The 14,618-nt window shown below is 38.7% G+C and overlaps 1 protein-coding gene across 1 annotated transcript in view; it reads left to right on the top strand.

The window, feature by feature from the left end:
• HCN1 (hyperpolarization activated cyclic nucleotide gated potassium channel 1) overlaps positions 1-6,788 on the top strand; it is a 196,137-nt gene extending 189,349 nt beyond the window's left edge. Inside the window, exons 7-8 of the mRNA XM_039710008.1 lie at positions 1,268-1,432; positions 3,144-6,788. Of these exons, the coding sequence (XP_039565942.1) occupies positions 1,268-1,432; positions 3,144-3,976 (998 nt within the window). The 3' untranslated portion in view covers positions 3,977-6,788. The remainder of the gene's footprint in view (positions 1-1,267; positions 1,433-3,143) is intronic.
• Positions 6,789-14,618: the final 7,830 nt, after the last annotated feature.

The raw sequence follows: 14,618 nt of genomic DNA, 5'->3' as shown, positions 1-14,618 counted from the left end.
TTTAAAAACCAAAAAAAAAAAAAAAAAAAAAAAAAAACCCAAAAAAAAAAAAAAAAAAAACAAAAAAACAAAAAACCAAAAAAAAAACACACAACCAAACCAAGAACTAGGTTGGTACTTTGTAGAACTGAAGTCTGCAGAATTATTTATTAGTTGGTTTTCCACACTTGAAAATGATAGTTTGATTAAAATGGAGCATGTAGTGGACAAAAAAGCAAGGTAGGAGTCAGTTTCCTACTTTTGTATCTAAATATGAAGTATGAACTCAGAGCCCTTGACTGCTGGAACTGAGTAGGGAAACTCTCTCACCCTGCTTGAGCTCAAGAGTTCTTGGTATTTCTAAGTGTGTTCTTAGTCTCCAGTTTGAAAATGGGATGAACTCAAACACTACTTTTTGCAAATGACTTTCTAATTTTCTGTATTTTAATCTAAATAATGTAAATAAATATTTTGCCCCATGTGTTTTGCTGATACAAGCCTCAGACAGACGTTGGCCTCTATGCAGTCACCCTGCTACTGTAGGTTGAAGAATTAGAAATCAAAAGTTTGGGACTCTTTCTTGGGACTCTGCACATACCTTCAGTTTCTACTGTTCCAGAAAAATGAATTCCTGTTGGTGGCACTTGCAGAGAAAGGCTACTAGACTAATCCTATGAATTCCACTTTTTAATCTAATAAGAAAAAAAGTCAAAAGTTTTACGTTTTCTCTCCCCAAAATACCTAGGACATACACATCAAGGAAACAGAAGGCATGTTCATGCTTCAAGTTTTTGGGTTTTTTCACAGAACAGTTCTTATATTCAAATATCATTATATAATGTATTGCATTATTTTAGTAAATCTGGTGAATTATTAAAGGGATTGGTCCTCTATGGCAGCTATATATTTAAAAGAAAATCAATAGAATCACTTGGGTTAATTCAGCACTTCGGTTAATCAAAGTCATCAAGCTGTGTTTGACAGCTGATGGATCATTTCTTAGAACTTGAAGCACTATTTTAAAAAGGCTTCATAAAATCAAGAGTTCATACTGAGAAAACCTATAGGCAGGGCTCTTAAAGGACATGAATTTTTTTCTCAGAGTAGCAAAAATAGAATCAAATACCTTCAGAATTGTCCCTGCAACCTTATGTAAGCAGAAATAAAAAAATTGCTGCTGAGTACTAAATTATTACTTGTTAGCACAGAGTCAATTTCTAACTTTAAAGTTTCACATGGTTCAGTAACTTCCTTGTTTTCAGTGTGTGCTGAATTTTTCTCTCCCCAGAGATCTGCCTTTTAACCAAGGGCCGTCGAACTGCCAGTGTACGAGCAGACACCTACTGTCGCCTGTACTCCCTCTCAGTGGACAACTTCAACGAGGTTCTGGAAGAGTACCCCATGATGAGAAGGGCCTTCGAAACCGTGGCAATTGATAGACTTGACAGGATAGGTATTTATCGCATTTTTTTGCATATGATTAGTTCTTAAAATCTATTTTCTTTCCCTTGAGCTGCATGATAAAATAGCCCTCTTTAAAAGTTTTTTTCTGTTATGCTGCAGTAAATGTTTTCTTGATCTATAAATAACACATGTGTGCAGACAAGAATTTTGCAATCTCACTTGTAAATAATAAAACCCACCAAGTTTTAGAAAGGTCTTGTACTCCTCTGAGGATTATTTTTCATACTTTAATTATCATTAGTATTATTTATTAATCCTGTAGATTTCTTTTGCTGCCTTCAGCACTTGATAGGATTTATGCTGTGTCACAAGCAGTAGATGACATTTTCCTAAATAAATTGCTTACGGATGACATCTACAATGCTGGGAAGAGCTGAAGCCTCTCAGCACTCACAAACCCGTTGTTTGTTGAAGTGAATTAATCCTTTGCAGCAGGGCTCTCATTTTCCTCACAACATGGGCTCTGCAAGCCTTGATGGCTGCACACTGGCACTGCTCAGATCTGCCTGCAATCAGAAAAACTGTCCAATAATACCCAAGAGAAAGGCAGAAGGGTATGGCAGATTATCCAAACATGAGGTGTATACTTGCTGTTCCAGTGTTTGGGACCTCCCAACTGGACATACGAGGCAAAGAATAAAGTCTTAGGTCAGGAGAATTGCACTTTGGTCATCATTACTGGCACTCATTTTAAAATACAGCTGTAAAAAAAAAATAAGTATCACTTATCCTCTTCAGTGGTGTTTCCTCAACTTCGTAAGAAAATTTCAGTCTGAGGATTTCTCCACATCAACTCAATGCATTAAACTCCTACAGTTTGTCTTGCAAGACTCTCTGGAAATGCAGTCCAACTCTAAGTAATATGTGCTTGAAAAATATTAGCACTAAAGCTCCAGTCTGTTCTTGGAGTAGCAATCCCATTTGAAGTGCAGTGTTTTATAAAAAAAAAAAAAAAAGAGCAATTGAGTGCCATTGTGTTCCCAAGCATCTGATGACTCAGACAGAATAGCGTCTACATCTTGCAGACACTGTGAGCCATCAAGCAGACATCAGGTCACAGTGTACAGCAGTCTCCACTGTGCAAGCAGGTGTCACATTATCCACGAGTTTATATTAGTTCACAGACAGTTAAAAACAGTTTTCTACTCGTGTCTAGTAACTAGTTCCCAGAAATGTACGCACCTGCTAGATGGCAGGTGTACTTTTAAAATATGTAACTGTTTAGTGGAAATTCAGTTTTGCAAGGAGAAGGACGATGTAGGTGCAGAGCACGATGACTTTTCCTGACAGTTGTTCAGGAAATTACGGTTCTTACATGTAATTATAGTAATAACAGTAAACCGCAAGTGAAGGGGCAGAGAAAGGCCAGGTGTGGGAGCGCGGCGGTGCTCCGATGGCCGGCGCTGCGGGCGGGCCGCATGCAGAGCAGAGCAGAGCCGCATGCAGAGCAGAGCACGGCCGCATGCAGAGCAGAGCACGGCCGCGGGCAGAGCACAGCACGGCCGCGGGCAGCTGCGGCAGTGCCAGCGGGGCACAGCCCCCTCCTGCCCGGGCTGGCGGCCGAGCGGTGCCCGCTCAGCCACCCGCTGCCTGCTGAGGCTTTTACAACAGACCGTCCTCAGCGATGCTGAAACACAAAGCCAGAGCGGGGCTCTGCTCCCGCACCCCGGGCTCACTAACTCTTCTGCCTCTCTGTGAAGGGAAGAAGAACTCGATCCTGCTGCAGAAGTTCCAGAAGGACCTCAACACCGGCGTCTTCAACAACCAGGAGAATGAGATCTTGAAGCAGATCGTGAAGCACGACAGGGAGATGGTGCAGACCATCGCCCCGGTGAGCCTGCAGCAGATGCCAGCCCTCAACTCCAGCACCTCGGCCTCGTCGTCGCGCGGCAGGACGCAGTCCCCTCCCGTGTACAGCAGCAGCAGCCTCTCGCACACCAACCTGCACTCGCCCTCGCCCAGCACGCAGCCGCCCCAGCAGGCTGTCATCCTGTCGCCCTGCTCCTACACCACGGCCGTCTGCAGCCCGCCGGTACAGAGCCCGCTGGCCGGCCGAACTTTCCAGTACGCCTCGCCGACCGCCTCGCAGCTCTCCCTCATGCAGCAGCAGCAGCAGCAGCAGCAGCAGCAGCAGCCGCAGGCGGCGCAGCAGCCGCCGGGAGCCGCGCAGAAGAACGAGGTGCACAAGAGCACCCAGGCCCTCCACAACACCAATCTGACGCGGGAGGTGCGGCCGCTCTCCGCCTCGCAGCCCTCCTTGCCCCACGAGATCTCCACACTGATCGCCAGGCCTCACCCCACCGTGGGGGAGTCCCTCGCCTCCCTCCCGCAGCCCGCCCCGGGCCCCGGCGTGCCCCCGGCCGGCCGGGCCACCGTGCCCCAGCGGGTCTCGCTGTTCCGGCAGATGTCCTCGGGAGCCATCCCCCCGAACCGCGGGGCCGCGCCGCCCGCGGCCCCGCTGCAAAGGGATTCTTCCACAGTCTTAAGCACAGAGCCCGAGGGAGACAAACCGCGGTTCGCCTCAAATTTATGATCCCTGGTGACTGTGAGCAATAGACTTGCAACAAACCGAGCACCATCCCCCGAACTGTTTTAGCCTGTTTCCTAATGTGCCCCAGCAGTCTACTATCAGAAAAATAATTTAGACAGCTTTGCCCTATGTAACGAATGTAAAAGTTTTATATATATATATCTAAATATATATATATATAAAGGCAATTAAAAAACTTGTTTGAGTTCACGTCTTCCTTTTTGCAACCATTGCAGAAGATTAAAATTAGAGCTAATATTACTTATTTTTAATGTGTTGACTTTAAAATCAGCCTAACAGATTTCTCTGTTTATGAGATTGGCTGTTTTCATGGGGAAATTGTCAACACAACAACAAACTTCAAACAAGTATATTTAAAAAAAGAAAAAAAAAAAAGGAAAGAAAACCATCAATTTAACTAACACATAGCACTGACTGAGTGATATTCTGAAACCTTTGTGACTTCATTTATTGCGTATATGTTGTTAATTTCTTGTGAAGAATTCAGTTGTTATTTCACATTGCATTTCATATGTTAGCACCATCCATTGGAATTTAGATTGGAAGAGAATTATATTGCAAACACCTGCAGTGTAAAGGGAGGCACTAGCACTCCTCCAGATAGGTTGTAACCTCATGGCATGTCAACCCTTCTGTTGTCTAAGAGAATTGGGTGGACTTTGATCTTCACACTGCTAAAGACTTTTCAAAGACTAAATATTTCCGTTGTAAATAACTTTTTAGACCCAAGCAAAAATAGATGCTGTGTGGTGTACCATTGCAAGGTCTTTGTTTAGGAATTTAGGTTCCGCTTTTCACTTCAAAATTTACAGTTTTAAAATTTGTTAAAGCTAAGTGCAACACAACTGTTAAATTGTAATGCAATGGCTTAAAACCTACAGTGTTACTTTTACATGCAATGTTTTATGCAAAATTGTACGCTTGATCCTGCAAATCGCTTGTACTTCACCAATACCATCACTTTTCTTCTTCTTGCCCTCAATAGCATCTGAGAATATTCCATGCATGCTTTGAAAAAAAAAAGACAATAAAAATAGGTTTGGTCAGTAGGAAAAGGCTTTACGGTATCTTAGAAAATAATAACCATTCATTAATTGTGTCTACCTTAAAATTCCTATAATGCTGACTTTGAATCTCTGGTTTAAGTCTAGAAGTGAGGTTTTTCATTTAAAGGATTATTTGTAAACCACAGCTTGATTTAGACTTTCAGGTGCTTCTGTGTCTTCACTGTAGTTTTGTAGTTGACTGTGGTGTTAATTTACAAAAATAAATATAATATAGCATCAAGTCTGTCTGGAAATGCACGATTTGCTCTGTGTATATTGTAATTAAATGGTTAGTATATCCTAAGGCATGTAGTGTCAAACATAGCCCATAGGTATGAGGTTTATTATTTTTTATGTCTTCAAAACAGGAAGGAAATGGTGACAGAAAGCAGGGTTAAAGCATACTGTTTTGTGAACATTTTGTTTTGTTTGCTCAAACCTTCACATTATTTTATCCACAAAAAAAAAAGAAAAAAAGAAAAAAAATTTGTAATCGTTTGTGCCTGATTTGTCACATTAAATAGAGATTGAAACTAAATGTGTCATAATTTAACTCACTGAAAAATCAGCATTATGGATATGATACAAGCATATATTCTGTTCCTTAAAACCCAGCTGACTCTGTTAAGGAAATGGATGCAAAGGAGTTCTCCTCTTCCCATCAATGCTGAGTTTAACGATGCATGGAAAAATTAAATAACATCACAAACTACGTAATGCAGTGAATCCAGATGTACTTGAGAGCCAAGTAAATTCTCTAAAGCTAACAGAGCTTGAACCCGTGCTGCCTGTTATATCTTTTACTAAAGTGGTACATCAAATAAAATTTTAAAAAATCTTCCATTTTTTTTGCTGACTCACATTCACCAGTAAAGATCGATGTAATTAACCCACTAACATGCTGCTGCCATTAATTTAAGTGACCTGGAGTGGAAATGGGGAAATGATTGTTTAAAAAAGTGTCTCAAACATTATGGATACGCTGCAAGACCATTTATTTATGAGTACAATACCCCTTATATTATTTTAATGCTAACAAATTCTGTCAGTTAATTAAGATCATATACTGATCTTGAAAACTGTTTAAGGTTTACATTTAATAGGAGAAATGGGGTTAGTAGCAAAATATTTTTATATATATTTTTATTTTATTTTAAGCACTATGAAGAAATATTAATTCACATGGTCTTTCAGTGAAACCATAAAAATAATTTTTAATGACTTTGTAATAGAGTGGACAATATCTAGGATTTGTATGTTAATTAAAAAAAATGGTACAGGGTATAAAATTATATACGTATATATATATATGTATGTATGAATGTATATATACTTAGATTAAGAAACAAATGACTCACATTCCTGTAATATAAAGGTCCATTGTTAGTTTCAGAAGTGACCTATTTTCTCTGTACATAAGTAGGCCCATAAGTATGAAATCTCACATCTGTACAAGATGAAATGTATTAATGAAAAAGGTTGGATCTTACTGCTGCTGGGAAGACTATAGATCTGGTTCTTACAATAATTGTATGATCAGGGATGAGTTAGAGTTTTTTTTTGTCTTTGCTCAAAGCCATAAATAAACAAATATAAAAGATTATTAATAAATTGAAGAAAATATATAAAAAAATAAAACCATGATTTTTTTTTTCCTTCCATTATCTGTGTAACTGAGCTAACTTTTGCTTTAGTGTAAATGAAGAACTGTTTGCTGATCTCTTTTCTTTATTCTGTGCCCAAAAGTGATGTGCACTGAGTACGGGGAGGTGGAAAAAAAGCTGTCTGAGTAATTCTGTGCATTCCTGAAATAAGAAGGCTTAGAAATTCAAGGATACTACGTGATTTACACAAGCAGTTCCTAAGCTGTGTTGCCTCTGCAGATTAGAGAAATTTATTTTCCCAAAAAACTCTCATGTAAGCTATTACCATTTATCAGAAATACATCATAACTACAAATATTTGAAAGTTAAGCTGGTTTTTATATATTAAATATCCTGGGGGAGAATTGCAAATAGTTGTTAGTGTAACTTAAGGAAAATGTATTCTATCATATTTTCACTTTATTTTACTGTGTGTGCCAATCCCAGATGATGTACCTGTGAACTTGTGTATAGGAGATGAGATTTCAAGGCACCATTGACATGGAAGTAATGTTCATTAATCGCATTTTAGGTCATTGTAAATTAAAAAGCACAGTCAATAGCACATTGTGTGTTTTACATTACCTTCATTAGGATCAATAGAATCCTAAATTGATAAACTGATTTTAAGCAAGCATGGGTAGTTGTATTTTCAATTTGCACTGTAAAGTGTATTGTGAATTGCTTTCACTAGTTTGGTTTTTTTTGTGTGTGTGTGTTTTTTGGTTTTTTTTGGTTTTTTTTTTTTTTTTTTACTTTGTATTGCTAAGATGTAGCCTTATTCCAATGGTAGGCAATGAAGTGATTTTCAAAAATACCAGCATTGAACCAGAAGACTTTTGTTAAGCAGAACAATCCAGTTCTCCCGTCTGCATTTGACCACTTCACAGAGTATACTTTGCTGTGTCCTCCAGTCTTATTATTTCATACATTTTTGTGTCCAGACCAAACAAAACAAAGGGGTTTTTTTAAGTGGTATTTTATATCACCACACGTGATATTGATGTGTATTTACACATCTATATATATTTAGACTCTTCTAATTTCTAATATCTCTATCTACCTCAGCCTACTTCCTACCTTACCTTGGACTGGAACCAAAGTCAATTTTATTCCGAATAGCAAACTTTCATGTCATTGAGAGGTAAACTTGATAGTTCTGTTTTCAGAATCAGTTCTCACACTGACTTCAGTATTTCTATACAGGTGCATTATTTTCTACTATATAAGTGGCGTTGTTCAGTGAAGAAAAAAGCATTTTATTTGAAAAACAAGATGATAAACTTTTAAATTAATCTGAAATTCAACTGCTCTGAGAGTACTCAGTGACAGTAATTTCTGCTGTTCAAAAGTCCTCTGTTCACAAAAAGAATTGCTACATTGTAGGAACAGAAAGTGTTTCTTTACAAATCATAGGTCTGAGCTACAAGCATTATTGAAACACTGTGTTAGAATTGGGTGTGCAAATTTATTTCTTTAGTGGTTTGGCCTTTCCTTCCTTTTTTTTTTAATCAAGGAACTGTAAGAGCATTAATATTGCCCTAGAATATGTTCTAATAGAAATACATGCTGTCAATTTTGAGTGTATAGATTTTTTTCCTCAGCAATCAGTACCCAGTGCTTACACACTTAGCCCTGTGAATCATCTTCTTGATCATCTTAACATCACAAAATCTGCAGTGTTCTGTGGGTGGTACATTGAGTACGACCACAATTCATGCTTAAACACCTTTTTTTCAGAAACCCAAATATGTGCAGTCTGTTTCCTGTTTTGTCACTGCAGTGTAGAAGTTTTAAGTAGAGATCTGGTTTTGAAGTTTAAAAAGTTCTTGTGTATCAGAGGACAATAACTGCAGATCTCAGTTTTCATGTGGGCAGTGAGGTATTTTGGGTTCCTAGGCCAGGTTGTTCTTGAATTGGATTTTTTATTTCTCTGCAAAGTTAACATTAATAATGGGTTAATAATGGGTTTGCTGTGTTTTTATATCAAATGTGCGGTCTATGTTTTTGAGGAGAGGCCTGCAGTCTTATATAGCATTTAATTATTTTTAAGTGCTGGAAGATTTACATCCAATTATATTCATTCCTCTACTTCAGCTAAGAGACAATGTGAGCAGTAACTCTTGCCTGGTCATTACCCACTGCAACAGGAAATCTAGGTAAAGTGAGAAGATGGACAGCAGTATTACTTGTGGTCTTACAAAGAACCAGAAATATTCCCAAATATGAGCCAGACTGATCAATTCACATCTGAACCATCTATGATAAAGTAGATTATATTGCAATTGCAGACTTTGCTTTTTATAAAATCTGCTAGTCAATACCCATTTTGTCTGTAATGTGTCTTCATCCTCTTCAAAGTCATCTTTGCAACAGAAATATTTGTAGACAGTGCATCTCAACTATATTTCAGTTTAGCTGATACCTTAATGTTAAGTATCAAAAAAAGATTAAGAAATCTGGGATTTTAAAAAGAAAAAAACAAACAAAAACAATGCCAAAAAATAACCAGACATGATAAAGAAAACACATGAGTACGTTTTACCAATTGGTATTATGCTGATGCCCTCCATCAGGAAGGACTCAAGTACATTCACTGGTGCACTTGGACCTTTGATATTGTATCACCGATAATCACGCTCTTGGCAGCAATGGTGAATGCTGTGGAAAGGTTCTAGAGAATGGTTTTGACATCTCCTTTGTTTTCTCCAATAGCAAGGAGTTGTTCATCAGATCCACCAGACAAATAAGAATACAGATGGTGTAGTTCAAGGCTGTTGTATTTGCTCTTGTCTTTTTTGCAAGACAAAAAGATGTAGACACAATTCAGAGCTGCTGGTGAAAACCTTGACTGAATTAATGCACATAGAGAAATTATAGAGTTTAGGATAATCCTAGTACATAACATCAGAAAACAAGCTTTTAGACAATGAAAAAAATTCATTTTTTCAGCACTGCATACATGGCTTAAGGTGGTGTGTGTCCCTAAACACTGTGTAATCTGTCTGTGGGTTAGATCAAAGATAACCTCTGAGCCAGAAAGTGAGAAACTGTGTCTTTACACTTTTAATCTCCTATGTTGTTTGTACACATTTTAATGTCCCAGCATAAGAAATCCAAGCACAAAAACAGCAACAAAAAGAGGACATTACAAATCCCCAAGGTTTTGATCCCCTATAAACAAGCACTCTAACTGGTTTTCTGTTTTCTGTGAGACCTGCATTAATCATAATGAAAGTATCTCACATATGTCATCTAGATTTGGAGTTTGGGAAGATGAATACTATATATCCATTGTTTTCTTGCTCAGTTCTATGGCAGTGAAGTGTTCTGTGAGAGGAGTCATGTTTTTAACGGGTCTTCTGTCATTGTTTTAACAGCTTGCTAAGACAAAGTAAGTTGGCATTGTTAATAAGTGGCAAAAACTGACATATCTGGGGTAAACTTCCATAGTGTAAGCAGTGTTATTACAGCAGCCAACACTTAGCACAGAGCACCATATGTCATGGTCCTGGTTACACTGACTATTTCAAGTCCATGATTTTTAATGAGGTCACATATTGTTTATTGCTGCACTCTGCCTGGGTCACTTTTTGCTCTCTTATCCTGTCCCTAGTCCTAAGCAAGACAGACATGCAAATATCTGGAACATACAAAAAATTGTTCTAGAACAGTTTTTTCATCACTTCAGTTGTGATAGGTGAAAAAATTCATTGCATCAAGTGGAATGATTGTTCACTTAAGTTGTTTTTATACCTTTTTTCTCATGTGTTTGGAGAAGGTTCTCAGTAGTAATGTGAAATACTGATGTCATTGCCCAAGCGCAATGAAAAGAGCAAAAGTGACAATAACAATGAGTAGATGAAAGGCAAAGAGAATTGCCAGAGGCAGAAACAAATTATTTCCTTGAAATAAGGCGCTTGTGTTGAGATTCCCTGAAGGACCTGAAAAGGATAGGGGAGCAAAGAGGACAACATGTCATGTCCTATTTAAGGCTGCCAGGCGGCTCTGTCATGAGGGTGGCAATAAAGCAGGAGGAGCAGCAGAAATCAATCTCTCTTGTTTCTGCCACAAATACTGGACTTCTTTTAGGTAATTTATTTTGTTTATTTTGCGTACTGAAAGTTGGTAGACCCACTTTGCTGGTTCCTTCTGTTGATATCAGAGATGGGTCCGCTAGAAGAAGGATGTAAGAGAGATGATCAAGAACATCACAAAACTGGTGAGTATTCTGGGATTTTATGTTCACTGATACCGTGAATCCTTGTAGCACCTTTTCTACACAGAAAATGCTGTAGTATTTTTTTTCTTGTTACAATAGCATTACAGTGTGTGTCTAACAATTATTTTTATAATTATTGGAAAATGTGCACAAGATTTGTCAGCATTGCTAATTAAACTTCACCATAAGCTGAAACAATTTTAATGTGAATCACCCCAAGTAACTGAGATGAAAACCCCCAAAAATACTACTGGTCAGGGCTTGGTGGAGGCTGGGACACGGCATAAGTAGCATATAAGATTTCCAATTAAGTTCTCCCCAGAAGTTTATTCTAACTTAGATCCTACACCTCACGCTATCTTCCTTTTTTAATTTTTTTTCCTTTTTTTTTTTTTTTTTACACATCCTGTAAGTCATTTGTTGGCTTCTGGGAGTGAAGCCAGAACATCACTGTAGTGATGGTGAAAGTCAACAAATCATGACAGTGCCCCAGAAAACTGTGATAAAACTCTTTGGCAGCCAGAGACTATAATCAGGAAAGGCTACTTGTTTGCTTCATAATGTGTCCTGCAAATGTTAAAGAGAGCCATTCATTATTTTGAAATCCATCAAGAATAAAATAACTAGAATATGATTGAATTCTATCTATTTAAGCAAGCTCATCACAGATAATAACATCAAATCTAGGATAAAAAACACCCTACACCCTACAACACCCTACAACAAATGAGTTTTGGGAGGAAAAGAGATGTCACTCATTTAACCATTAACATCTAAGAACACTCACACAAACTGCATTTTTTGATGGAACATCATATCTCAATAGGCCTCATGTAAATTAGTTGAAATTTTATTGGTACTAGCACTTTGATTATATGTCCTTACAGCAAAATGATGGAAAACTATTCAGTAGTGTATAAATATACAAAAAAAAAAATCAAGCCAAATTGAATAGAACAAAGCTGAAACAGTTATCTACATCTATCTAAATCTTGTGCATGGGTTTTTATGCACATAGCAGAACAGCCCAACCTTCTATACCTTGAATCCAAAGACTGCATCTTGGATATTAAGTTGTTTACAGCCATCTGTAGTCTCCAGCCACTGCTAAGTGCATGCAATACTGTCAGTGATGGATGGGGTGTTTTTTCAGCCAGCAGAAAATGTTGTAGTCAAAATTATTCCTTTTAAACTTTTGGTGCAGGAAAATTTAGCAGAAAATATTTCCTAATCTTAAACTGTTAACCAGTTACAAAAACACAAAATATAATACTTCAGACATTTTATTTTTGATTATTTTTTTCAGTCAGTAGAACCCTAATTTAGATAATATATTAGATTTATACTGTATACTAAGATTAAGGTTATGTCACTAGGAATAAGTTTCGATTATTACCTTAATTTCTTATATTTTATGTTGACATTAGAGAATAGTGTTGGAGTACGAGAAAGAAACCCTAATGCAATAGAACTGAAGAGAGGAATTTCTTTAAGAGCTAGCGTGAAGAAATCTCACACTGTACAAAGTACAATGAACAAATTCTTCAGCTCTGTTCCCCATGTCTCATGGCAGTACCAGCCCTTCAGCTTCGGTGCATCTCTTCAGGGTTATTCATTTAGCAGTTCATTCACTAACCTTTTTTTTCCTAGTCTTCTGTAGTCCATCTTGAATTTTTACTGCATTTTTTTGGGGGGAAAACAGACCATTTACCACCATTGTCTGTGTTTTAAGGCAATTCAAATGATGTGTACAACCATTTGCATGGGATGGGTGCACAGTCCAGCTGACAAGTGAGTATTAGCAGCATCCCTCTGGTTTGATGTGTACAACCATTTGCATGGGATGGGTGCACAGTCCAGCTGACAAGTATTAGCAGCATCCCTCTGGGACCACTGTTAGGGCCAGTAACTTTATAGCTCTGATGGTGGGACAAAGTGCACTTTCTACAAATTTACCAATGCCCCACAGTTGACAGGGCAGGGTGGACAAGAAGTTAATATGACAGAGGACAAGGGCATCCAATGGGTCCTCAGCAGGCTGGACAAATGGGCTGACATCTCATGAAGATGTCAAAAAGCAAATGGAAAGTCTTGCAGCTGGTATGGAATTACAGTCTAAGGGATGTTTATGTAGAAAACAGTTTTGCAGAAGAGCTGGGGACATGACAAGTCCTGTGGATGACAAGATGATCTTGAGCCAAGGTTGTGGTCTGGAAGCAAAGGCAGCACTTGACATGCTCGGCTGCATTAGCAAGACAGCAGCCAGCAGACTTGAGGGAAGTGATCTCCCTGAATGCAGCACTTGTGGGACTAAACCGGGAGTATTGTGTCCAGTTTATAGCTCCCCATTGCAAGAAAACCATAGAACAATGGAGCAAGTCCAGGAAAGAATACACAAGATATCCAGGGTGATGGACAAGGAGAGCTTGTTTAGCCTAAAGATGAAGAGGGTAGGCCTTGGGGAAGCCTTATTCCTGTCTGTGAATACCTGATCAGAGGATATGGATGTGCTGCATACACATCTGCAGGCTCTTCTTGCTGATGCAACCAGTAGGTTGAAAGGTGATGAACATAAGTTGGAACAGATGAAGTTCCAGATAGATGTAAAAGAGAAATGTTTTTTGCTAACAGAGCACACAGTTACTGGAAAACAAGCTGAGCGAGGCTGTTGCTTCACCATCCTTGTGAGTGTGCAAGACTAAGCTGAGCACTGTCCCAAGAACCTGATCTAACTGGACGTGTCTTGAACAGGTTTGTATTGGATAGACTCCAGAGATCACTTCCAACTCAAATTTTTCTGTGATTTTGTGATTGTAATATGCTCACCAATCCTGCCCTCTCAACACCAGCCAGTTTGTCTGAACAAGCTTGCATCCTTAGGCCACAAAATCAAAGCCACTGCTACTTCGTTGTTAATATGAAGACCTTGACTGGCTTGGGCATTGTAGAGCAGCCCTTGTACAAGATGCCTTAGGAGAAGTGGAGTTCCCTGGAATCACTCCTCGAGTTAAAAGCAAGAGGGAAGGAGAACACAGAGGAGTGAAATGTCCGAGGTAATACTGTGTCCTTCCTCCTGGAAAATTCTTAAGTAAAGCTGCCAATTTTTTCCTCAGGCATCTGCATGCACTCAAACCTCTTCTGTTCACTCAGCTGACAAGTATTTTTACTATCTCTCACACTTAACCCTGTGGTGCCAGCAGGCTAGGCTGCATTCTCTTCTGTCTCTTGCTATAAACCGGAACGAAAACTGTCAGGAAACTTGTAGTTATACATCCAAAACTCAGTCTTCACTTGTGGCAGAGGTGCAACAGGTGATAGAAGCATCTTGCTTATGCTTCTGTGTTGATTATAGCCCAGCATCCTCATCTGTAATACAGAAACCAGGGAATCTTTGTTTTGTATGTATTGTCTCCACACACAGGCTGAGCATAGCCTTGAATATTTGTTCTGTATTGAAAGAAATTAAATATTCTATTTAACTACAAGTCAAACTGATTTTGTGTGTTTGCAGTGATTTTTAAGGACCAATAATACTGCAAAAAAAAGGAAATAGGAATAACTCATACCTGTGAAAGCTGGTATGTGAGAAGACAGCCATTCATGTGTTTCTTTCCAGACATGCTAGGATTGTGTGACAGCCATTTGTGCCATTCAAGAAGTCATTTCAATTGGGCTTCAAAAAGATTGTTATCAACTTTGTTTCATTTTTAAGG

Source organism: Passer montanus, unplaced genomic scaffold (genome assembly GCF_014805655.1).
Source record: "Passer montanus isolate IOZ18808 unplaced genomic scaffold, ASM1480565v1 scaffold22, whole genome shotgun sequence".
Classification (NCBI taxonomy): domain Eukaryota; kingdom Metazoa; phylum Chordata; class Aves; order Passeriformes; family Passeridae; genus Passer; species Passer montanus.
This window is presented reverse-complemented; position numbering and strand designations above follow the sequence as displayed.